Source organism: Budorcas taxicolor, chromosome 2 (assembly GCF_023091745.1).
Source record: "Budorcas taxicolor isolate Tak-1 chromosome 2, Takin1.1, whole genome shotgun sequence".
In the NCBI taxonomy this organism is placed as follows: domain Eukaryota; kingdom Metazoa; phylum Chordata; class Mammalia; order Artiodactyla; family Bovidae; genus Budorcas; species Budorcas taxicolor.
The window spans coordinates 42783144-42805940 of NC_068911.1; the positions used below are offsets into that span (position 1 = coordinate 42783144).

General features: G+C 56.1%; 3 protein-coding genes across 3 annotated transcripts; 2 read left to right on the forward strand and 1 right to left on the reverse strand.

Annotated features, from left to right (window-relative positions):
* Nucleotides 1–106: 106 nt before the first annotated feature.
* Nucleotides 107–2291, reverse strand: SNRNP25 (small nuclear ribonucleoprotein U11/U12 subunit 25). The gene is made up of 5 exons (XM_052658915.1): nt 2047–2291; nt 1528–1618; nt 1220–1325; nt 787–861; nt 107–363 (listed from the first exon to the last, which is right to left on the reverse strand). Exons 1-5 carry the CDS (start codon nt 2086–2088, stop codon nt 306–308), a joined length of 372 nt encoding a protein of 123 aa, XP_052514875.1. The 5' UTR covers nt 2089–2291; the 3' UTR covers nt 107–305.
* A 173-nt stretch (nt 2292–2464) lies between these two features.
* On the forward strand, nt 2465–5654 carry POLR3K (RNA polymerase III subunit K). Its single transcript, XM_052664344.1, has 3 exons — nt 2465–2596; nt 4111–4198; nt 5060–5654. Exons 1-3 carry the CDS (start codon nt 2486–2488, stop codon nt 5185–5187), a joined length of 327 nt encoding a protein of 108 aa, XP_052520304.1. The 5' UTR covers nt 2465–2485; the 3' UTR covers nt 5188–5654.
* An 8340-nt stretch (nt 5655–13994) lies between these two features.
* On the forward strand, nt 13995–21308 carry IL9R (interleukin 9 receptor). Its single transcript, XM_052635892.1, has 8 exons — nt 13995–14208; nt 14484–14595; nt 14675–14853; nt 15304–15449; nt 15765–15966; nt 16390–16495; nt 17710–17794; nt 20967–21308. Exons 1-8 carry the CDS (start codon nt 13995–13997, stop codon nt 21306–21308), a joined length of 1386 nt encoding a protein of 461 aa, XP_052491852.1.
* The last annotated feature ends 1489 nt before the right edge of the window (nt 21309–22797 follow it).

A 22797-nucleotide genomic window follows, 5' to 3' on the forward strand; every position in this document is an offset into this window, starting at 1 on the left:
TGGGGAGCCGGGTGGTGGCCAAGGGCTCAGGTACAGCATCCTGATGGTGTGACCGCTGGCAGGGTCCCCGCCTGTGCCCCCCTATGGGGACATGACTTTCCAAACCTCAAAGCAAACAGGGTTTATTCTGTACACAGGGCCAGGCCCACAGCCCTGGGATCAGGGTTCACTTGAGAGTCCAGGCGAGTCCAGCTGGGGTCAGGCTCTCTCCCACCCATCTGGGGAAACGGCACAGCGGCCCAAGGCTTCCTTTTGCCAGGGAAGAGCTCAGCCGCCTGCACACAGAGCTGTCAAAGTCTGGAGATTCATTTCTGTCTCAGCTTTTTGATGAAGGACACCTCATCCCGATTCCGGATACCATAACTGAAAGAGAAGGAAAGACAGAGTCCAGCCTACACAAGGGCCCAGCTGTGACTCCTCTGAGGCTTGTGTGGGATGAGAGAGGCCAGGCAGGAAGAGCACAGTGCTGGGGAGGTGAGGAGGGGGCAGGGCCATGCTCCCCCGCCATGCACACTCATAACCCTCTCTCCTGGCTCTGCAGCCTCAACGGCCACACCTCCTCTGCCTCCTGTCCTCCGGGCAGGGAGGCCTCCAGGGAGTTCCTTGCAGGACAGCCTCAGTCCAGTCAGGGACTCTCCTGGTCTCACACACTCCTCAGGATGGATTTAAGACCCTTCCTTTCTTAAGGGCCTCTGGAGGAAACCCCGGCCCTATGATAGGGCCTGGGGAACAAAAGGGCCACAGATGGGCTAGCTCCCTATAGCTCAAGACGGAGCCTGAACTTACTCTCGGAGTTTCTTCCTGTCTTCTGTGAGTTTCTCTCCCGCGGAGGTCAAGTGGTATGTCCTCCACACGTAGGACCTACAGATGGGAATTCAGTAAACCACAAGCAGGGTGATTCAGGAGGCTGCGAGCACCCAGGCGAGGGGCTGGTAGCAGCCCCTCTAGCCAGGGAAGCCACATCCAGACACATGGCACGCCCTGAGGTGTCCCCACGTGCAGCTACCCAGCTGCCCGCGTGGCAATGCAGAAGAGCAGCAGCTAGGGCAGGGCCCGCAGGCACAGGAACACCTGCCCTTTTTAAAGGCTCGGGACAGGGAGCCCGATGCTCTAGGCCGCATCCTGAGCAGAGCCCAGGAGATGCCGAGGCTCGTTTGTGTCCAGCACATCCTCCCCGTCTCCCAGGAAGGGCTGAGGGAGGAGCCGAGGCTCCACTCACCAGCTGATGTGCTGAATGCCTCCCTCGCGCTCCTGCCTGAGCTGCACGTATCTCTGGATGGCCTTCTTCAGGTCCAGGACCGTGGCGTTCTGGACTACAACCACAGCTGCACAAGCAGAAGATCCCCAGCGTCAGGTGGCAAGAGGAGAGCCCAGAAGCTCTGTTACCTCCCAAAGCTCAAGTCTGGGCAGGTATGGGTGTGCCCAACAGGCCTGGGCACAGCCGGGAGTTTCCACCCACCAGCCCTGCTAACATCCTCTCCTGTGAAGGGTCAGACTGCTCTGCCTGAGCGGGAGGGCAGCACTTACGCATAACTTCTCCATCCATCTTGCACACTCGCACTGTCATTGCTTGGCCGTATTCTAATGCTATTTGGGAATTAACTTCTTCTAAAGTAACCTGGAAAAGACCAAGGATGGAGGTGGGAGCTCTCTTCACCACCCAGAACAACAAAGGCAGACAAGCTGACAGCGTTTATAAAGTTAGGCAGAACCTTCCTGAAGTCTGAGGAGAACGGAAAACTGGGAACCATCGATCTTTCATTTTTTACTTGAAAATTACATTATTTCTGCTTACCCCAGGCTTCTGCACACCAATTTCTGGTTGTTTTTAAAACACTGCTGATATGTCAAATGTCCTGACCAGTCGGTTTTTCGGCGCCCCTTTAAATTTCGCACCCGAGGCCAAAGCAGGAGCCTTCTGCCTAGACGCTCCGCTCCGCTACGCTCGGAAACGCCTTCCCCAGGCCGAGGCCGCAGCCCCCGGCGGTCCTAGGGTCCGTCCGCGCCCCGACCCCCGCCCGGGGGAACGACGCGGCCCTCGCGCACCTGGATCGGAAGGTCGCAGAGCAGCGGGTCTTGCACAACCATGGCCAGGCCCTCCTGGAACACGTCCACCGCCTCGGAGTGCGGCAGCGCCTCCTCCTCGTCCTCCTCGTCGTCCTGCGGCTCCGGCCGCGCCGCGACCCGCGGCTCCTCCAGGGCGCCGGGCTTCCCGCCGGCCCCGCCCGCACAGCTGGTCCGCGCGACAGAGGTTGTCGCGCACGCGCCGGGACGGCTACTCTATCCCCACCTTCGGGGCGTCGGGGGCGGGGCCACCCGAGGCCCAATGAGAGATGAGCTACTGGGAGCCTGCCGGCCACTGCTCTCCCTGGGGGTCGTGATTATTGGTGGGCTGGCAGGGGGCGGGGCGGGGACCGACGGGCGCTGGGAGCGCCGGCGCAGTGCTGCCGCGAGCGCTGCCGGGAGCGCCGAGCCTGTGGCGGCCATGCTGCTCTTCTGCCCGGGCTGCGGGAACGGGCTGATCGTCGAGGAGGGCCCCCGCTGCCACCGCTTCGCATGCAACACCTGCCCTTACGTGCACAACGTCACGCGCAAGGTGGGCGCGCGCGGCGCGGAGGCGGACGCTCTCGCGAGGCGCCCGCGCGGCCCGGGCCTTCCCCGCCTCCTTCCCCGCCTGGATCGGCGCCCTTTGGGCCCTGCCGGCCGCCCCGTGGCGCTCCGCCCGCCACGCGCTGCTCCCGGGGCCTGTGTAGGGCTTTTGCGCCCGGGTCGCTCTTCCCCTCTGTACCCATGTCACTCGTCGCTCGTGCTTTTACCCGAAGGATTATTTATTTATTTATTTATTATTTATTTATTATTTTTTTTTAACTTTTTATTTTTACTTTATTTTACTTTATAATACTGTATTGGTTTTGCCATACATTGACATGAATCCACCACAGGTGTACATGCGATCCCAAACATGAACCCCCCTCCCACCTCCCTCCCCACAACATCCCTCCGGGTCATCTTTGAAGCTATCCTCTAAAAATTGCAGCCTCTTTCTCCACCTCGCCCTTCTCCTAATCTTATTTTTTTAATAGGACTCGTTTGCCTTCCATTGCGGTTTATAATTTACTTGTGCGCCTTGTTTGTTAACACTAGGGTATACATTTTTCAGTTCCCTCTTATGTTCTAGTCTGAACATCTGGAATATATTGGGTATTCAGTACGGAATGATACATACTGTGTTATATAACTCGTTACTTTCCATCGATGATGCGTCTTTCCTTTTTAGAACACCTGTAATAATTTTTAGAAGTAGAGCACTGCTGGTGTTGCTGCTGCTAAGTCACTTCAGTCGTGTCCGACTCTGTGCGACCCCATAGACGGCAGCCCACCAGGCTCCCCCGTCCCTGGGATTCTCCAGGCAAGAACACTGGAGTGGGTTGCCATTTCCTTCTCCAATGCATGAAAGTGAAAAGTGAAAGGGAAGTCGCTCAGTCGTGTCCGACTCTTCCCGACCCCATGGACCGCAGCCTACCAGGCTCCTCTGTCCTTGGGATTTTCCAGGCAAGAGTACTGGAGTGGGGTGCCATCGCCTTTTCCGGTGTTACCTCATTCTTAATGTTTATATACTGCTCCACCATGTAGCTGTGCTGTGGGAGTTTAGAGTCTGAAATTATGAAGGGTGACATTTCAAGGACGGCTGGTAAAACTTGGAAAATAGTTAGAAAAAGCTCTGTCTGGGAAGAGTGGCTGGGCCACCCTGCCAAGTGCTCCACTTTGGCCTTAGTCGTCTTTGGATGTCTTATTTCAGTGACCAAGTATTGTAGAGGTGGGAGAACAAGAGGGTCACACCAGAGCCGTCTTTCCTTTCCTGCTCTGTTGCTTCATCCAGTCCTCACAGAATCTTTTTATGGGGACATCCCAATTGTGGATCCTCCTGATTCTCATGGAGATTCCTGCTCGGTGACAGCAGGAATTGTGCTTTCCTTTAGTATTCCTCCCTTCATGTTGAAGGCAGGAAGCAGAGTCTGGGGTGATACTTGAAGGCATGGTTTGGTGTTCTGGCTTTGTACTGGTCACTTACTGGGAGAGTCTGAAGACCTGCTGTTTGTTGTTTGTTAGGTAACAAATCGGAAGTATCCAAAGCTGAAAGAAGTGGATGATGTGCTTGGTGGAGCAGCTGCCTGGGAGAATGTTGACTCTACTGCAGGTGAGAGAGAAAACCTTTCCTGTTTCAGAGCTTTGGGTAAGGATGCAGCCAGGAGCTGTAGGTAAGGATGAGGCCGCTGGCTGTGCCACTGCAGAGCAGAGTCTGTGATGTATCAAGTGGGCTTCTGAGACTAGAAACTGTTTTCTTCTCTAATGTATTTGTTACGCAGACAGTATTGGCACAAGCTTTGGAGTGATTCAGACCTGATTTAGTCTCGGTGATCTCATATTGATGCTGATGGGAGTAATTAAAAAATCAGTGTAAGGATTCTGTTCTAATATAGTTTTTTTTAAAGTCAAAGGTAAAGAGTATTAAACTGCCCTAAATATTCTGTGAAGTAAGTATTTGAGTCTTGATTCATCTCTGATAGTGACAGATGTGACCCAGGAAGGAAAGAGAGAGCCCTCGACACGACCAGGCCAGAGAGGAGGAGGACCTCAGGGCGATTAGTACTGTCTTTTTACCCCGGAGGGGGCCGTCCAGATTTGCTCTGTTAAAAATCTCTCATGGGCAGAATTTGTCACTGGGAGGTGAATTACACACCAAATAGTGTCTGAGTGTTTGAAGGAGTTTTCATCAAGAGCAAGGTTCTTGAATTGAAATCTCGGTGAAAGGAAAATTAAAAAAGAAAAAAGTACAATCAAGATCACAGGTCTCCTTCCCTCAGCTGTGAGAGCACCGTGGGAAGGACACTCCCTTGCAGGAAAACCTTGCAGGGCACCTCAGGCAAGGGGTACTAGTCGAGCTGGGGAGTGTCTGCTGCTGTGTTTCATGAAATGTCCACTTTTAACAAGCGTGTTGATCATGAGGATCATTTCTTTTTTTTAGTAAACGTGGGTCACTGTTTGTTCTTGTTGCCAGAGCCGTGTCCCAAGTGTGAACATCCTCGAGCCTATTTCATGCAGCTTCAGACCCGCTCTGCAGATGAGCCCATGACCACCTTCTACAAGTGCTGCAACGCTCAGTGTGGACACCGCTGGCGGGACTAAGGGCAGGATGGCCCAGCTGCGTCAGCGTCTGCGTGCTTTACTGTCCAGGGTGTATTCCCAGCTGCGAGTGTGAACTGTGTGTCCTGAGGGTCTTGGCTGGTGTGGTGGAAAGCTGACCCTTTAAGGGTGGCTGCCTGGGGAGTCAGGAAGTACAGCCCGCCTCCCAGTCAGCAGATTAACTCCTTGATGTTCAGAATGTCCAGATTCTGCCCATGCTGTGTATGGACAGGAGTATCCGTCACTGAGTGCATCCTGCTAAGGTCCTGCTCTTCCTCTTTCATGTTTATTGGGCAGTTGATGTTCTCCTACCATCAGCCAACACTCTAATATTTACATTGTTTCATAACTAATAAAGTAAAACTTACTAGTTTAGTACATTAGATGCCCCTCAGTATTTAACTGTTAATTGCAAACTTATTTAATTAAAATTTATCCTGAATATTTAATTAAAGTTAACAGTCTTGTTATCACCTTGTCAGTGTTTTAAATGCCTTAAGAAGTAGACATCAAACCATAAATCCCAAAACCGACTGCCATATTTAGGGCCAAACTGGTTACGGAATTGCTAATAACATGGATTTCTATTTAATTATTATGTGTATTTTTGTTTCCTGGAATTGCAGTACATTTATCAGATTGTATGTTTTTTAATACTTTCTACATCCATCTTTCTACTCTAAAGAGAAAAAGGACACTCTAGGCTCACAGGGGCAGGATTTTGGTTATTGATAGATTTGTTTCTTGCTCAGGGCCTCAAATTTAATTGCTTCCAAATCTCTCTCTTTATTTTGTTGAATTATAGTTTACTTCCCTTGTGGCTCAGCTGGTAAAGAATCTGCCTGCAATGCGGGAGACTTGGGTTCAATTCCTGGGTTGGGAAGATCCCCTGGAGCAGGGAACAGCTACCCACTTCAGTATCTGGCTTAGAGAATTCTATGGACTGTATGGTCCATGGGCTCGCAGTGAGTCAGACACGACTGAGCAACTTTCACTTTATAGTTGACTCACAATGTGATAGTAGTGTTTGGTGTACAGTGTAGTGATTCAGTTATACGCACATATATAGACACACATACACATGAGTGTATATGTATTCATAATGTGTACATATTGTTTTTTGTATGTTTTTCCATGATGATTTAGTACAGGATTTTGAATATGGTTCCCTGTGCCAAATCGCCTAATAATGAAGTTTCACTTACGAAATAATGGGACTTAAATTTAAGACTTTTATACAGATTCTTGCTTTTTTCCAACTTTTTATTACTTTTTTGTCCTGCTCTGTAGCATGCAGAATCTTAGTTCCCCAGCCAGGGACTGCACCTGTCCCCCTACATTGAGAGCGTGGAGTCTTAAGCACTGGGCCACCAGGACAATCCCAGAGTTTTACTTTTTTGAAAATTGTTGTCTTATAGAGCTTGTATAGTTTGTATAATTCAGGAAATTTTGAATTTTATTGATTTGTTTTGTCTGCGTGCAGGCTTCTTGTTGCGGAGCACGGGCTCTAGGGCGCATGGCTGGTGGGCGGTGGAGCCCGGCCTCAGCAGCGCTGGCACGCAGCCTCAGTTACCCCAGGCACGTGGGGTCTTCCTGGACCACAGATCAAACTCACGTCCCCTTCATTGGCAGGCAGATTGTTAACCCCTGGACCACCAGGGAAGTCCACTTTTCGAGAAATTATGAATCTTTTTTTTTGAAATGATTATGGATCGCATTTGTATTTTCCTGTTAGAACACGTTGACCAGACCCTGAGCCCCTTGTCTCCAGTTGTTTCTGTTTCAGAACAGTTTGCACTGTTTTTGCAAACGTGTGTTTGTCCTGTGGGTGTCGCTTTAGTGTCTTCTTATGGATGGCTGGATGGCATCACCGGCTCGATGGACGTAAGTTTGAGTAGACTCCGGGAGTTGGTGATGGACAGGGGGGCCTGGTGTGCTGCGATTCGTGGGGTCGCAAAGAGTCACACACGACTGAGCGACTGAACTGAAATGAACTGATGCCATCAGTTATGTTTCTTCAGGGGTCTGTTCTTGTTTTCGCTTGTTATTGGGGGCAGCCTGGTCAGCGGTGAAGGTCATGCCCTCTGAAGTTAGCCTGCCTGCCTGTCAGTTGCTGAACCTCTTTCATTTTCTCCTGTGTAAAACGAAGATAGTAATAGTCTATTTCGGGGGTTCACAACTTTTTCTGTAAAGAGTCAGTATTTTGGGTTTTGTGGGTCAAGAGTCACAATCAAGAAAGACACAACGAAGCGAGCTCTTACAGAGAAGCTCAGTATGTAACCCTGCGGTGTTTGTTATACGAGCCCCTTGATGAAAGGAATGCACACCATTTTGTGTAACCGAATTAGTGTTTCTTGTTAAGTTGCACGTGTGCGTCTCCTCACCCTGGTTCAGGGCGGGGGGCAGATGCGGGTCACTGTGACCTTGCCGATGGGTCAGTAGCTGCCGGTGGTGAGAGACACAGGTATTGTCCTCAGCGTGTTTGCGGGTGAGCAGTGCAGTGACGAGTTACAGGCTGTGGACATGTCCTCCGCAAGGCTGCCAACTGTAACCTCGCGCTGCACCTGTGTTCACCTGTCAGCTGTGATGCTCGGCAGCAGCTTCCAGGTGCCGTTCTCCGGCGTTCACGTTTTCTCGGCTTTGCGAGTGCTCCCACATGAGTTGCTAGTTGTTTCCTTGGTCTGTGCCCAGAAGCTCATTCTTCAGTCCATTCCCTGTTTGGCGTCGAGGCATCAACTCCTTGTGGAAGCGGTAGAGGGCCGGGTCCAGTGATGTTTGGAGCCACTGAGAACCGAGGAAAGGCGCTTCAGATTATCTGCCTCATTTTTAATTGATGTGACGTTGCTCCCAGTGTCCTTAGCTTTCAGAACAGCTGTTCTTGACCAAAAACAGATGGTCTTAAATGCATCTTCTCTGGACACACTTCCCTCAACTTCTGCAATCAGACACCTTTAAGTCACCCTCAGCAGCTTTCCTTCCTGGGTTGATGATGGGTCCCTGGAAGATTTAATTCCATTGCCTCATTTTTATTTCTTGTGAAGGAATTCTGTTTTGTGTTGAGACTCGCGCCAGAGGAGTGCTTAGCCAGGTGATGTCGAACACTGCAGTGTTGTCGCACGACACTCTCCTCTGCCATCCAGCTCGCTGACACAGTGGCTCACACTGCCCTGTGCCTTAAAGACAGGGCATTCGGAGCCCTGTCTTCTTACTGTGACATGACGGGTGTGCAGTAAGCAAGCGAGCAGAAGCATTGTGAAACACTGTGGCCTTGAAACTGGTAAGATCGCTGCTGAGCCGTGAGCGCACGAGGGTAGCTGCAGACAGCGTGTACAGGCCGTGTTCCAGAAGGTGGACCCTGACGTTTGAATTTCATAGTTGTTCCACTTGGCATGTAATTCTTTATTTTTTCCCCAACCATTTGCAAATATACAAACTTATTCTTTGTTTATTTAATTTATCTATGGCCTTGAGGCGCAGCACGTGAGATCCCTGTTCCCGGACTAGAGGGTGAACCTGGGCGCAGGGCGGTGAAAGCGCGGAGTCCTAACCACAGGCCGCCTGCGCACTTTCTGCTGTAACTGGTGTTCGCTCACAAGTTCTCTAACGGGGCGGGCTTGCCCCCAGGCTGGTCCTCCTCGTCAGGTATGAGGACGTATGCAGCCCCGCGTGTCCCGTCCTTAGGGCACGTCTGACCAGTGGCACTTGTTATTCTCTGTGCCTGTCTTTCGAGGGGCTGGGTTTTGGGAGATACTTAGTGGCCCTGGTTGTATTGTCTTTGTGTCTGAGGTTTTCCCTGCATCTGCAGATTTTGCTTTTCTGTTTATCTCTGTGTATTATGACCAACCTAGACAGCATATTAAAAAGCAGAGACATTACTTTGCCAACAGTCTGTCCAGTTAAAACTGTGGTTTTCTCAGTAGTCGTGTATGGACGTGAGAGTTGGACTGTAAAGAAAGCTGAGCACCAAAAAAGTGATGCTTTTGAGCTGTGGTGTTGGAAAAGACACTTGAGAGTCCCTTGGACTTCAAGGAGACCCAGTCAGTCCATCCTAAAGGAGATCAGTCCATATTCATTGGAAGGACTGATGCTAAAGCTGAAACTCCAATACTTTGGCCACCTGATGCGAAGAACTGACTCATTTGAAAAGCTGGGAAAGATTGAGGGCAGGAGGAGAAGGGGACGACAGAGGATGAGATGGTTGGATGGCATCACCGACTCAATGGACATGAGTTTGAGTAAGCTTCGGGAGATGGTGATGGACAGGGAGGCCTGCCGTGCTGCAGTCCATGGGGTCACAAAGGGTTGGACACGATTGAGCAACTGAACTGAACTGCGTGTTACAGGAGGTGGTGGGGTGCCAGGCTGTGGCATTGGAAAATTTTCTGGGCAGAGGCAGTGGCCTTCACGCATCTCAGTGTCTGTGACATGTTCTCCCGTCTCTAGTCTGCATGCTGTCCTGTGGGTCGTGTGCGGCTGGTGTGCGGTCTGTTGGTCTCAAGGGAGTGAGTTCTAGCCTGAGAGAGAAGGAAGCTCTCTTGATAAGGGTACTAGGGCAGGGATGGCACCAGTGAGTATGAAAGTGTGTAAGGGGCCAAGATGATCAACATTTAAATGGTGGAAGTGTGATCGTGTTCCTGGTCATTCCTAAGGTGTGTCATGGATTTGAGCCTCTGATGCCATCTTGCCGTGGGTCCTGGTTTCGCCAACTCCAGAGAGCTGCAGCTCTGGTGTCTCCAGATCTCCCCTCAGCTGGGTTAATGCACAGAACAGACACACGCAAACACACTTATACGTAAACTCAGGCACAGGGGCACGCTAAAGTACAGCCTTATTTGGCACCCCTAAGAACATACAGGGAGGCCTGGCGTGCTGCGATTCATGGGGTCGCAGAGTTGGACACGACTGAGCGACTGAACTGAACTGAACTGAACTGAACTGAAGAACGTACAGTCAATAAGTTTATGAAAAGATGCTTATCTTTACTGATAACCAAGGAAGTGCAAGTTAAGACAACATTGAAACGTCTTTGCCTATCAGATTGGCAAAGATTTAAAAGACTGCTGTCAAATGCATTTGGTGAGGACTGCAGGCATCCTTACATGTCTGATGGGAGCATAAGTCCGTGTATTTCTAGAGGACTGCTTGGCAGCATCTGTTTTGAGGTCTTAGGCCCGACAGGTTGCCCCAGCACTTTTTTTTTTTGTGCGGCACTCATCCTGGTGATTAGAGATCCAGGCCTGGAATTACTCTTTTAAAATGGCATGTTTACACCAGAAATGAATGCAGTGTTGTATGTCCATTATATATACACATATATGTCCATTAAATTGAAATAGCAGATGTAGGCAACAGTGAAATTGTCCATGGTTTAATGGATTATTAAACCATGGTCTCTACCACCAGTAAAGGCATGAGGTAGCTTTTTATGTGCTTCTCTGAAAAGAATTTGAAAAGAGCCGGAGCAACGAGGTGGCTGTTAAACGAGCGTTTTTTGGAGTGTAGACGTGGTCTGGAGGGACTTGTGCCCGACTTCCCACGGGGCCATCTGTCTGGGGGTGGGGGCGGGGACTCCCATCTTTTCTTTCCTTCCTTGAGCGAGCCTGCAGTACTGTTGGGTTTGATCCCCTCTCTACCCAACCCGGTGCTCAGGGATTGCCTGAGCTGCACCCTGGGCAGCCTGGGAGACAGGCGCTGCTCTGAGCCTGGCCTGTGTCTTCGCTTCCTGGCGCCAGTTTAGTGAGCAGCCCCGTTCACCTGCCAGTCGATGGATGGTCCCCAGGCCCACGTGTGGCAGCTTGCCGTCCCTGGGGGTGGAAGGTGGGGTTCATGGTGGGTGCTGGTCCCCTCTCGCCCCTCTTAGGCCAGCTGCCGTGCTCTCTTTCTCGTGGTTTCAGATGTGGGCGGCCTGTGTCAGCCTCCCGCGCGAGGCTCACGTCACTGGTCGGTGCAGTTATCTCCTGAATCAGGCAGAGGGACTTTGCTGCAAGTGCAGGGGCGGCTGGGTGACAAGCCACCTGCAGGTCTCAGGGGAGCATCATGCCCGCCATGGGCACTGGCAGGTGCATCTGGAGAGGTGAGTGTCGCCTGGGGTTCTCCCCTGCTCAGGTCAGCGTGGACTTTGGGGGACGGGGCAGGTGGCCCGCAAGCCCCAAGCTCAGGAGGAGCCTGGGGGCCACGCTTGGAAGGGCGGCAGGGCGTTTGGGAGGCCACCCTGGTTCATCAACTCTGTCCTGCCTTGGGCTTCTCCTGGCGACAGACATGTGCTATAGGAATGGTGGGCCGTCCTGGCCTGGCCTGTGAGCATTGTGGGTGCCACTGGGCAGAGGGACGGGCACTGAGCTCGTTAGGTGGAGTTGGGGGTAGGCTTAGGGGCAGGGTAGTTCCTGACCTCTTGGGGGCAGCGCATGGGCATTCTGGGGTCAGGTGGTCTCAGCTCGGACGACTGTGAGTGGAGACGGGGTTCAGTCCTGGGGCTGGTAAAGCCTCTGCTCTCGCCCATGCCTTTGAGGGGCTTTAGGTCTGAAGAGGAGTCTGTGGACCCTCCCTGGGACCTGTGGGCAGGGCAGCAGGAGAGGGCAGGCTTCCAGGAGGGCTATGCGGCCAAGAAGACGGAGACGAAGAGGGCTCGTGCTCGAATGTTCCAGAGCCCCCTCCCAGGAGCCCAAGGCGTTAACATCATCTTCTCCAGGCAAGGGCAGGCCTGGGGGAGGGTCGGGATGTCTCTTCAGTTAGGAGCAGGTGGGAGGGTGCAGCATGAATCAGACACCCTGGGGGAGCCTGATGCCGGGGCTGCGGATGGCCAGTGCGGGCTGCTGGCAGGGCTTGGTGGGCGTGAGTGGAGCAGAGCGCCCCCCTCGTTGAACCCCAGGCCATTGTCTGCATCCTTCCAGTCATGCCGTGCACAGCGCCTCGGGCGGAAGGCAGCAACGGTGGGGGGTGGGTACAGTGAGCAGCTCGTCCCGAGGCATTTCCAGCCTCAGCCCCCTCCTCCCTCTGTCCTGGGTCCTGCTCTCTGGGCCTCCACCCAAGGCCCCTGGATCCCGCCTGCGCCTCTCCCTGACTCTGGCCTGGCCTCTCCGTGTCCCGGGATGTCCGCTGCCCTGAGGCAGGTGACTGTCCAGCTTGGCCGTCCCAGGACAGGTGGCCTCCCTGCCCTGGCCGCCCTGCTCCTTGCCCTTGCCCAGCAGGGTCCTCGGCCCTTGGCCCCGTGGTGCCGGGTTGCCGTGGGCGCTGGGTCCTGCTCCCGTTTCCTGCCTCGTCCTGTGTCTCAGGCCCGCCTCCTCTAGGTCCAAGCTGCCCCGGGAGCCAGCCTCTGGACTCCTTCCTCCTCTCCCGGCAGTGAGGGCAGTGGTGGACCAGTGCCATTTCAACCACAGCCTCCATCCCACCCCCTGGGATGGGCAGGGAGAGTAACGGGGTACCCGTCTGTCCCCATTAAAAGTACAGACTGTGTGAAAGGGGACAGGAAGTGGGTGAGGCCAATCCGGAGGGTGTGGTGCGATGCATAAACCCCGCCCTGCGGGCGTCTCACCTGGTGAGCCCGGGGAGCCGACCCTGTGAGGTCCCGGCAGGGGTCCAGCTGCATGGCAGCCCACGACTTCATGGCGGGCCAGGAAGCCGGGAGGCAGGCTGTGGGCTGGTGGTCATCTGGCTAGACCTTGACCCCGAGGCCAGGGAGGAAGCGGGGTTGGGGAAAGGGGCCAGAGTGCTGTGTGCTGAAGGCCGTGTCCATGGCCCAGTGGGAAGGCACGAGCTGGGTGGGGATGTCAGCCCGGCCCCTGCAGGACGGGCATGTGGGGCCGCTCTCCCGTGGGGGCCCATCCTGCGTCGCGGCCGCCCCGCGGCCTGTCTCCTCTGGGTGTGATTGGGCCTCCCTGGGGCCATCCTGGCGCTTCTTCCTGTCCCACATCCTAAATGTCCCCTGCCCCCCACATCCTAAGTGCCCCCTGCCCCCCCACATCCTGGTGCCCGCTTCCCGCCCCCGGCATCCTGGTGCCCCTTCTGACCCCATCTCGGGCTCCCTGAGAGCCAGCTCCCTCCACCTATGACTGCTGGGCGGTTTGTGGCAGGTGATGCTTCAGTCCAGGGGCAGGTGGGGTCTTCTTACCTGTTGACCCGACAGGGGTCTGTCCTGTGGGTCCATGAGGAGGCTGCGGCGGGTGGGGGAGGGTGTCTGCTGCTGGGAGAGTGGGTGTGGGCTCTGAGCGCTTCCGTGCTGCGGTCTGTGCTTGTCTCCTGCTTTTCTGAGAGTCCTTATCACCCATCAGGCTTGCATAACCAGGCTGGCCCTGCTTCCTGCGAAGGAGCTATCAGTGTACCATCTGGGGCTGCAAAAATGGGGTGACAGGGCATCAGCAGGTGCTTCCTCACACCCAGCCCCCTGCACTGGGAGCCCCACCCCGGGGTGCTGTCCCCTGCAGGGCTCCTTGGGACAGGCCTGTGGCAACAGTGTGGGAGGTGCTGGCGGGCGTGTGGACACCCGCTGCCTTTCCTCTGCTGTCCTGGGGCAGAGCCCTGGGGTCAGCTCCCCGCCCCTCGTGGCTCTGGTGGGAACTCAGCATGGATGATACACCTTGCACAGTTGGCCCAGGTGTGACACCAGGGGCTCCAGCAGATCCGCCCTTCGGTTGGCGTCCACAACTGTGTTCCCCCAACCCTGCCTCCCCTGCAGGAGGGACCTGGGGCCCAGGCTCGGAGCGTTGCCTGCTGGACAGACCTGGACACGTGGCTGATTCAGACCCGGGAGGCCTGAGCTTGAGCTCCTGCGGGTGCTGCTCTCCTGCGGTGCTCGGCCTCCTTCACGGGATGGGATGAGGGAGTGGGTGGTGGCTTGCTTGAAGCGCCCTCCCCACAGTGCCACCTCGGGGGGCCGGTGCTCTCAACACAGCCCCTCAGCCCAGCCTCTTCCAGGTTGGGCCTTGCAGAGCGAAGTTCTGATGCGAGAGGCAGGCACCTGCTTCCTGCTCTGCGCCTGTGTCTGCGCCTGGCTCGGCCTGGGGGTCCCTGTCCTGGGGGACAGAGGAGGTGAGGGCTGGCTCAGGGCGTGCGGGGGGTGTAGGTGCAGAGTGGGGCAGGGTCTGGGCTGCGGGTGCCTGTCTTCCGCAGATCAGTTGGGTCTTCAGCCCCACCCAGGGCACACTGTCAGAGCCCGTCCCCTTGTGGTGCCCAGCCCCGCCGTGGTCACGTCGGGGCTCCTTCTCTTGGGCCTGCCCTGTCAGAGAGGGTCAGCGCCAGGCCCTCCCCACCCTGGCCCTGCCCCGAGGCAGCCACGGTGGACTTGCCACGGTTACTGTTCCCAGGGCCAGGGCCTGGGGCTTTCACCTGCCACAATAACAACGTCCTCAGGATTGAATGCCGCTGGCCTGGCCCAGCGCCGGGCCAGGGGGTCGGCTCCTGGCTGCTCTTCACCAGGTGAGGCCGGAGAGCGGGGGCAGAGGGCAGGGAGCTGGGGGGGCCATGGTCCCTTGGTGCCCACACGCATCCTTTCCAGCAACGTTGTGCCGGGCAGCAAGCACAAGTGTGTCTTCTGGGCTGACGTGTGCACCGTGGAGCTGCCGCCTGAGGAGGTCCTCGTGCCTGCTGACAACTTCACCATCACCTTCCACCGCCACATCTCCGGGAAGGAGCAGGTCAGCCTGGTGGATCCACAGTATCTGCCCCGGAGACACGGTGAGACCTGGGTCGGGTGTGTTGGCTGGGAACCCCCTGGCCACAGAGCCCACCGCCCATAACCCCTGCCACCCAGTCAGTGCACCCAGTCCCTGCAGACAGATCCAGGGCTTGCAGCAGGTGGGGACCGGGGGGCGAGGGGCGGGCCCACTGGTTGCTGGAGGGCTCAGGTCCGGAGGAGGATGAAGGAGCAGGGCTTTGAGTTGGGGCTGAAGCTGCAGCGTGAGTCCCTTGAAATGCACTTCAGGCATACCAGCTTAGATTCGAGACGCACCTTGGCTGCCTCAGGGGCTGGCTCGTCCCACCTGGGCCCTCTCTGGACCAGTCTCTCAGGGAGGCCTTGTTCTGAGAGGGCCTTGGTCACACCCTCATCCTTCCCGGGAATCTTTCTGATCCCCAGTCTTGGGCGTGCTGACCCACACACCCTCACGTGGCTTTGCTCTGTTTCAGTGAAGCTGGACCCCCCCTCGGACTTGCAGAGCAACGTCAGCTCTGAGCACTGTGTCCTGACCTGGAGCGTCAATCCTGCTCTGGAGCCACTAGCCATGCTCCTCAGCTATGAGCTGGCCTTCAAGAGGCAGGAGGAAGCCTGGGAGGTGAAGCTGGGCTGCCCACCCTGGGGCCCGTCTGTCCTGGAAGCAGCAGGAGATGCTGTTCTTCCCACCCAGGGTGCTTTCACCTTGGAATTACGAGGCAGGCAGTGGCCAGAGCCAAGGGTGTGTGAGTGCAGAGTGGTGAGTGTGCCTCTGTGTGTGTGTGCGCATGTCCACAGGGCCTGCCTGTGGGGATGAGTGTGCACGCAAGTGAATGCATGTAAGCTTGTGGACATGGGCAGCGTCCCCGCATGCATGTCCTCTAGGGCTCACGGCCCAGTCTCCCCACCAGCATCTCCCGACTGTCCTCATCCCCAGTGGGCTCGGCACAAGGATCACATCGTTGGGGTGACCTGGCTCAAACTTGAAGCCGCCGAGCTGGACTCCGGTTCTGCCTATGAGGCCCGGCTGCGTGTCCAGATGGCCGCCCTGGAGGGCGAGGTGGCGGAGGAGGAGCGATACGAGGGCGTGTGGAGTGACTGGAGCGAGCCTGCCTGCTTTGCTGCCCCCCGCAGACGAGGTGGGCGCTGCTGTGGCCGCTGCCCCCGGGGTCTGGGTGGGGCCCCTGCCTGCCTCCGAGTGTCCCACCTTTCCTCCTCCTACTCCCTCTCTCTGAGGTGGTCAACGGGGTCAGCTTGGGGGTCTCCCAGGAGCTACTGTGGCCCCAGGCTGCACACCAGGGCCCGCTGCTGCCTGCGGAGCCGGGCGTGGCCTCGTCTGCTTAGGGCAGCCTGGCTGACCCCGTGGACGGAGGTCCTGAAGGATCGCAGACCCTGTTGACTCTGTGGATGGAAAAGGCGAGGCCCAGGGGCGTGTGCCTCACCAAGGTGCTCTTGCAGGCGTGAAGAGGGCCTGTCCGGTACTTTCCCTGTGGCCCAGGCGCTCGGCTGGATGCCTTGCCAGGCGAGTCAGAGGGACACAGCCCTGGTCCTTCTCGCCGCAGGTCGCCTGGTCCCTTCTCTGGGGCAATCCAATAGCACCCTGGTCGCCGTGTCCCTCTTCCTCCTGCTGAGCAGCCTGACCTACTTACTGTTCAAACTGTCGCCCAGGTGGGTGGCCAGTGATGTTTGTGAGAGCATGTGCTGATGTGCGTGTGATTGTGTGTGGGAGTGTGTGTGTATGTTTGGGCATGGGGTCAACGGTGCATTGAAGGTCCAAACCTGTGGCCCTTCCCTGCATGCTCCTGGATGGGGAGGGGTTTCAGGTCTCTGCCCTGGACCAGTGGGGAGTTCCCAAGTTGCCATGTGCGTAGGGGTGGTAGGCAGTGTGTCCCCAAGAGCCCTGGAGACCAGGCTGTGGTCTGAGCCCTGTCTCCTGCCTCTGGAGGCGCCAGCCCGTTGCCTGTTTCGGTGGGCACAGTGCTGGGCGTCTGGCTTCCACGAGCCCCTGTCCCCGGCCCTGGGGTATGCTGCTGAGATCCAGATGACCACAAAGGCCCTCCTGAAACAAGCCATCACATTGTCAGGTGACAGGGTGCAGGGCCGGCCCCGCAGGAGACTGGCTGGGCATGGACGGGGAGCAGAGAGGGTGAGAGGCGGATGGACAGAGAGCCTGGGCGAGGGAGGGGTCAGGCTTTTCCTTGGGTCAAAGGAAAGCCCTTGAAGCCTGGCCACATGTGATGTGACCTGGCTGATGTTATGAGAGAGGAAGTTCGTGGTACAAGTGAGGAGGAGGCCTGCGGGGCAACCAGCAGCAGTGTCCAGATGGAGGCAAGTGTGGGAGCTGGCGGGAGAAGCAGAGATGGAGCAAAGGGGAGGGACGTGCCAGGGTCTCAGGAATAGAAACTGACGGGACGTGCGGGTGGATGCGATGTGAGCTGTGCCCCCTGAGGCCAGCCCTGGTGTGGGGAATTGGGCTAGGCCCCTGGGGAGGCTGCTGAGGTTGACCTGGACCTGCTGGATTGGAGCCCAGTGTGCTGTCCTCAGGGGAGGACTACTGGGTCCACCATCTACCCTAGGTGGATAGATGCTTAGGGAGAAATCAGGCGGGCTTTCTGGAGGTGCTGTCTCCCTCTCAGACTGAGGACAAAGCTGGGCACCTCCACTGCATGGCTTGGTATAACTCAGTTCTGTGGGGTCACCTGCACAGGGGCCATAGGTACCTGGTGTCAGACCTGGACCCAGTGAGGGGAGAGTGCACACGGGGCAGGGATGGGCCTGCTGCCAGAAGGAGCCAAGGTCCCTGCAGTGACCGCTGGAGCAGGGCCACAAGGAGCCCCTGGCTCAGGTCTCTGCAGCCTCTGACTGCCGTCTCCTGGCTGCAGGATGAAGACAGCCTTGTACCAGGATGTGCCATCCCCAGGCCCATTCTTCCAGCCTCTGTACAGCGTGCACAACGGGGACTTCCAGGTTTGTGACCCTGTGGGCCAGGTTGGGGTGGGGCCGGGGTGCCCAGATGTCCGGCCTCCCCAGGATGTGGGCTTGGGTGAGGTTTGGGGGCCTCTGTTGGTGCTTAGAGCTTTTTTAGTGTATACAATGGCCAGTAGAGTATATATAGAGATATATACACACTGTGACTCAAATGGGCAAGAAGAAAAATTAGCTTTGTCGTGTTGTGGAGCTCTTCTTCCTCTTGTGTCTCTGATTTCATTGCTGATGGAAAAATGTAAAGATTCTTGTGACATTGCCTCTTCGGTTTGCAGCAGCCCTTTGAGGTGCCAGCACCAGGGGCTGCATCTGCTGCTGCCCTGGGGCGGTCCCTGGTCCCTGGGCTACTCTGGTGGCCGCTGTGGAGGGCCTGGCCCCTCCAGGCCTGCTGGCTGGTGTGATGAGTTGGCCTGCCACCCCTGTCATGGTGCCCTCGTTGGCCCTCACAGGCCACCCTGAGGACAGCTTGGCAGCCCCGTGGTCCCCGCTGCTGGCCAGGCGCTCCTGCTCCACAGGCAGAAGGAGCGGCAGGAGGGCCCCATGGGTGGCCTCTGGTCTCACTGTCTTGGGCCCCTTGCTTTGTCAGAGGACGGAGCTTCCAGGGGTCTGCTGGCTGGCTCTGCCCAGGTTCTCCCTGCTGGCTCTGCAAGGCTGGGTTCCTCCTGGCCCTTTTCTCTCTTAACAGAAGGCATTCTAAGATTGTCATCGAGAGAGATGATTTGGAGCTTAAAGCTGAGGCCTTGGTCAGGGCTGTGGGGTAAATGTTACCCTGAACTCCCGTTCTGGGCTGTAGGCACCCAGCCCCTTCCCTGTAGAACCACGGCAGCTGTTGGGGGTTAGTTAGAGCCCCAGGACATGGTCTGGAGCCTTGGACTGGCTCTCCGATGGAGGGTGTGTGCGCTGCCCTCGATGGAGATCCCTGGCCCCATGGAGGAAGCAGCTTCTTGAAAAATTCCTTTCCATGATGGTTTGTCACAGGGTATTGGCTCTACAGGAGGACCTTGCTGTTTATGGTTCGTGTATGGAAGAGTTTGCGTCTGCTAGCCCCCAGCTCCCGGAATACCCCTCCCCCACCCCTTGGCAATCACGCGTCTTCTATGTCCAGGAGCCTGTTTCTGTTTGGTGGACACGGTCACTTGGGTCGTATAAGTGATCTCATGTGGTATCTGTCTTTGTCTGACTTATTTCACTTAGTATGATAACCTCTGATTGCAAGCGTGTTGCTGCAGATGGTATTATTTCATTCTTTCTGTGGCTGAGTTATATTCCATTGTGCACACACACGCACACACACGCACACGCACACACACGCACACACACACGCACACACACACGCATACACACACGCACACACGTGCACACACACGCACACACACACGCACGCACACACACACGCACACGCTTCTTCATCCATTCACATATTGATAGACATTTAGATTGCTTCTATGTCTTGGCTATTGTGCGCAATGCTTCAGTGAACATTGAGGTACATATATCTTTTAAAAAAATTGTGTATTTTTAATTGGAGGGTTGTTGGTTTACAATATTGTTGATTTGTAATATATATAATATATATATATGCATGTCCCTTCCTCTTGAACTCCCTCCCATCTCCCACCCCTCTAGGTTGTCACAGAGCATCAGATTTGAGCTCCCTGCCTCATATAGCAAAGTTCTACCAGCTGTCTAATTTTACACATGGTAATGCATGTATCTTTTTGAATTAGAATTTTGTCTGGATATATGCCCAAGAGTGGGATTGCTGGGTCATATGGTAGCTCTATTTTTTTTTTAATTTTATTTTAAGGAGCATCCATACAGTTTTCTGCAGTGGATGACCCGTTTATTCCTACTAACAGTGTAGAAGGGTTCCCGTTTCTCTACACCCTCTCCAGCGTTTATTGTTTGTAGCTTTTTTTTGCTTAGTTATGGATTTTTGTTTGTGCTGGGTCTTCGTTGCTGTGTGTGTGTGCTTTCTCTGGTTGTGCGTGGGCTTCTCGTTGCGGTGACTTCTCCTGTTGGGGAGCACAAGCTCTAGGCACGCAGGCTTCAGTGCTCACAGCACGCGGGCTCAGTAGCTGTGACGCACAGGGTTAGTTGCTCCACGGCACGTGCCATCTTCCTGGACCAGGGATCGAACCCACGTCCTGCGCATTGGCAGGTGGATTCTTATCCACTGTTCCGCCAGGGAAGTCCTCTTTGCAGCTTTTAATGATGGCCTTTCTGACCAGTGTGAGATGGTACCTCACTGTTGTTTCCATTTCCATTTCTCTAATAATTACTGATGGCGAGCATTGCTCCATGTACCGCTTGGGCGTTTGTGTTTCTTCTTTGGAGAAATGTCTTTTTCAGTCTTCCGCCCATTTTTTGATTTTTTGTTGTTGTTGTTGATGTTGTTAGTGAGTTGTATGAGCTGTCTGTATATTTTAAAAATTAATCGCTTGTTGGTCACATTGTTTGCAAATATTTTCTCCTAGTCTGCATGTTGTCTTTTCATTTTATGGTTTCCTTTGTTGTAGAAAAGCTTGTTGGCTTGATTAGGTTGCATTTGCTTATTTTTATTTCTGTTGCCTTGGGAGACTGACCTGTGAAAACCTTAGTATGATTTATGTTAGGGAATGTTCTGCCTATGTTCTCTTCGAGGAGTTTTATGGTGACGTGTCTTATGTTTAGATCTTTGTCATTTTGAGTTTTTTTCGCGTGTGCGTGGTGAAAGGGAGTGTTCTAACTTCATTGATTTATATACAGAAACAGGTTCCTTTTGAAGGTGGGGGGCCTCCTGTGGTCCCACAGAGGGGTCCAGGTCTGCTGACCTTGGCCCGGAGGTGCGAGGCCCAACAGCTCCACATGTGTGCATGTGTGCGTATGTGTGCGTATGTGTGGGTCGTGGGGTTGGGGTGAGGGGCAGCACTGTCTTTGGCCCGTATCTACACCCTGGCTTAGGCCTCTGTGAGCCCCGGGCCCCGTGCAGGGGGGCGTAGGGAGGGAGGGGGCCCGGTGCCGAGGCTGGACTGGCCCATGGTGGGTGGACAGGGTGCTCTGGGCCTCTGGGTGTGGCCGTCTGGAGAGCTTTGTGGAGAAGGGGCAGCTGCTCCCATGCTGAGTCCTGAACACGCCTCCTGAGGCCTGCCCTCCTCCCGCTGCTCTGTTCTAGACCTGGATAGGGGCCCGCGGAGCCAGCCCCCAGGCAGGCCGGGACCGTGCTGGCCCCACACGAGGAGCCCTCCTGGAAGCCCGTGTCCGGGAGGCCGTCGCTTTGCTGCGCTGTGACCCAGCAGACGCCTGGCCGTCGGCGGGCCTGGAGGAGGAGGGCGGCTCTGGGCCTGGCCTCCCGGCAGGTGTGCTGCCAGCAGGACGCGTGGAGTGGGGGGAGCCGTCGCCCGCCTACCTGCCGCAGGAGGACTGGGCCCCTGCGGGCTGCCCCCAGCCGGTGCCTCCCCAGTGCGAGGGCAGCAGTGGCGACTACTGCGCCCTGGACTGCTCTGCGGGGAGCTGACCTCCGCCTCCCCGGGAAGCGCGTGGAGCTCTGAGCCGCCCCCCTCCCCACCGGTGGCATTTTCTGTGACTGGTCAAGCCTGGATTCCCAGACGGAAGGTGCTGTGTGGACATGCCCGTGGTGCTGCGGCTTGTGGACCAACGGCCTGGGAGCTGACCTTTGACTGGCACTGGACCTCCTGCCCAGGGCCACCCATGCGGTGGTCAGGTGTCGGGTCTGGGTGGAGGCAGGCGGGCTCTTTCCCTCACCCCACACCTGCGGGCCTGGGCCTCTGCCCTCAGCGTCCTGCCATCCTGGCCCCCATCCACCACTTCCCTCCCTGCTTCCGGGCTTAACCCCAGGCACCTCGGAGAAGCGAGGTGTTGGCCCCACAGCCTGTTCTGTCCTCTGCCCCTTAAGAGGCCAGTCTGGGCCCCGTGGACACAGCTGAGACTCAGCGATGAGGCTGAGGGTCCGCTTTCTGTGCCCCCCTGGGCTTCCTCGCCTACTGAGATTAAAAGGGATGGATGGCCATTTCAAATTGCTGATGGCTGGGGGGTGGGTCCAGAGGACATAGACAGGAGCTGGGCTCTGCTGCCTGGGGTTTCTGGGGGTGCTCAGTGACCAGCTCAGGAAGGCCCCCCCTGCTCCTCCTCGTCCTCATCCTCCCAGGGGCCTCAGGAAGCTGTGAGCTGTGGCCGGAGCCCCGAGGGTCAGGGCCAGAAGGGACCATCTGCCATGGCCTAGGTCTGTGAAGGGCCCTGCCTGTCGCCTCCCCCGTGGTCTGGCGAGCAGGGGGCAGGGCAGAGGAGGCCTGTCTGTGTCCGGTGCTGTTGCAGCAGCGTACCGTAAGCTGGGTGGCTTAGAACAGCAGAAGTTGGTGGTCCTGCAGTTCCAGGGGCCAGAAGTGTGGAATCACGGTGTTGGCGGGGCCGCAGGGATGCCAGCGAGGGCCTGACTCAGGCTGTGCCTGGCTTGGGTGATTCCTGGCTTGAGGCCGCACAGCTCCAGCCTCACAAAGGCCCTGCCTTGTATCTAGAGCCCCTCTCTATACCAGTGTCGTCACAGTGGATCAGTGCTGACCTGGAAGACTTGCTCTATTTTGGCTGAATTATGGGCTGAGACCCTGTTTCTATAAAAGGTCACGTTAGCAGGTGCTGGGGTAGGACTTCCCTTTTCTGGGCAGTGTCCCTGCCTCTGCCAGACGTCTCCGGATTCCTGCTGGCCCACAGGCCCTGGGGTGCCTCCAGGGCCTCCCTAGCGCTCTCCCTGGGCTTCACACACAGACCCTGTCCCTCCCGGCTGCGGGACTTGAGTCTGGCACTGGGGTCCCCTGTTTAGTGAGGGCTGGGCTGGACCTGCCCTGAGGTTGGAGGTGCTGACGTATTGCAGGTGGGTAGATGGAGGCCTGTCTCCTGGGTGCTGGGCTGGAGAGGCACCTCCCTGTGGTCTGAGCATAGAGAAGCAAAGCCTCTGCAGGTCCTGAAGGCACAGGTCCCTCTGGCTCAGA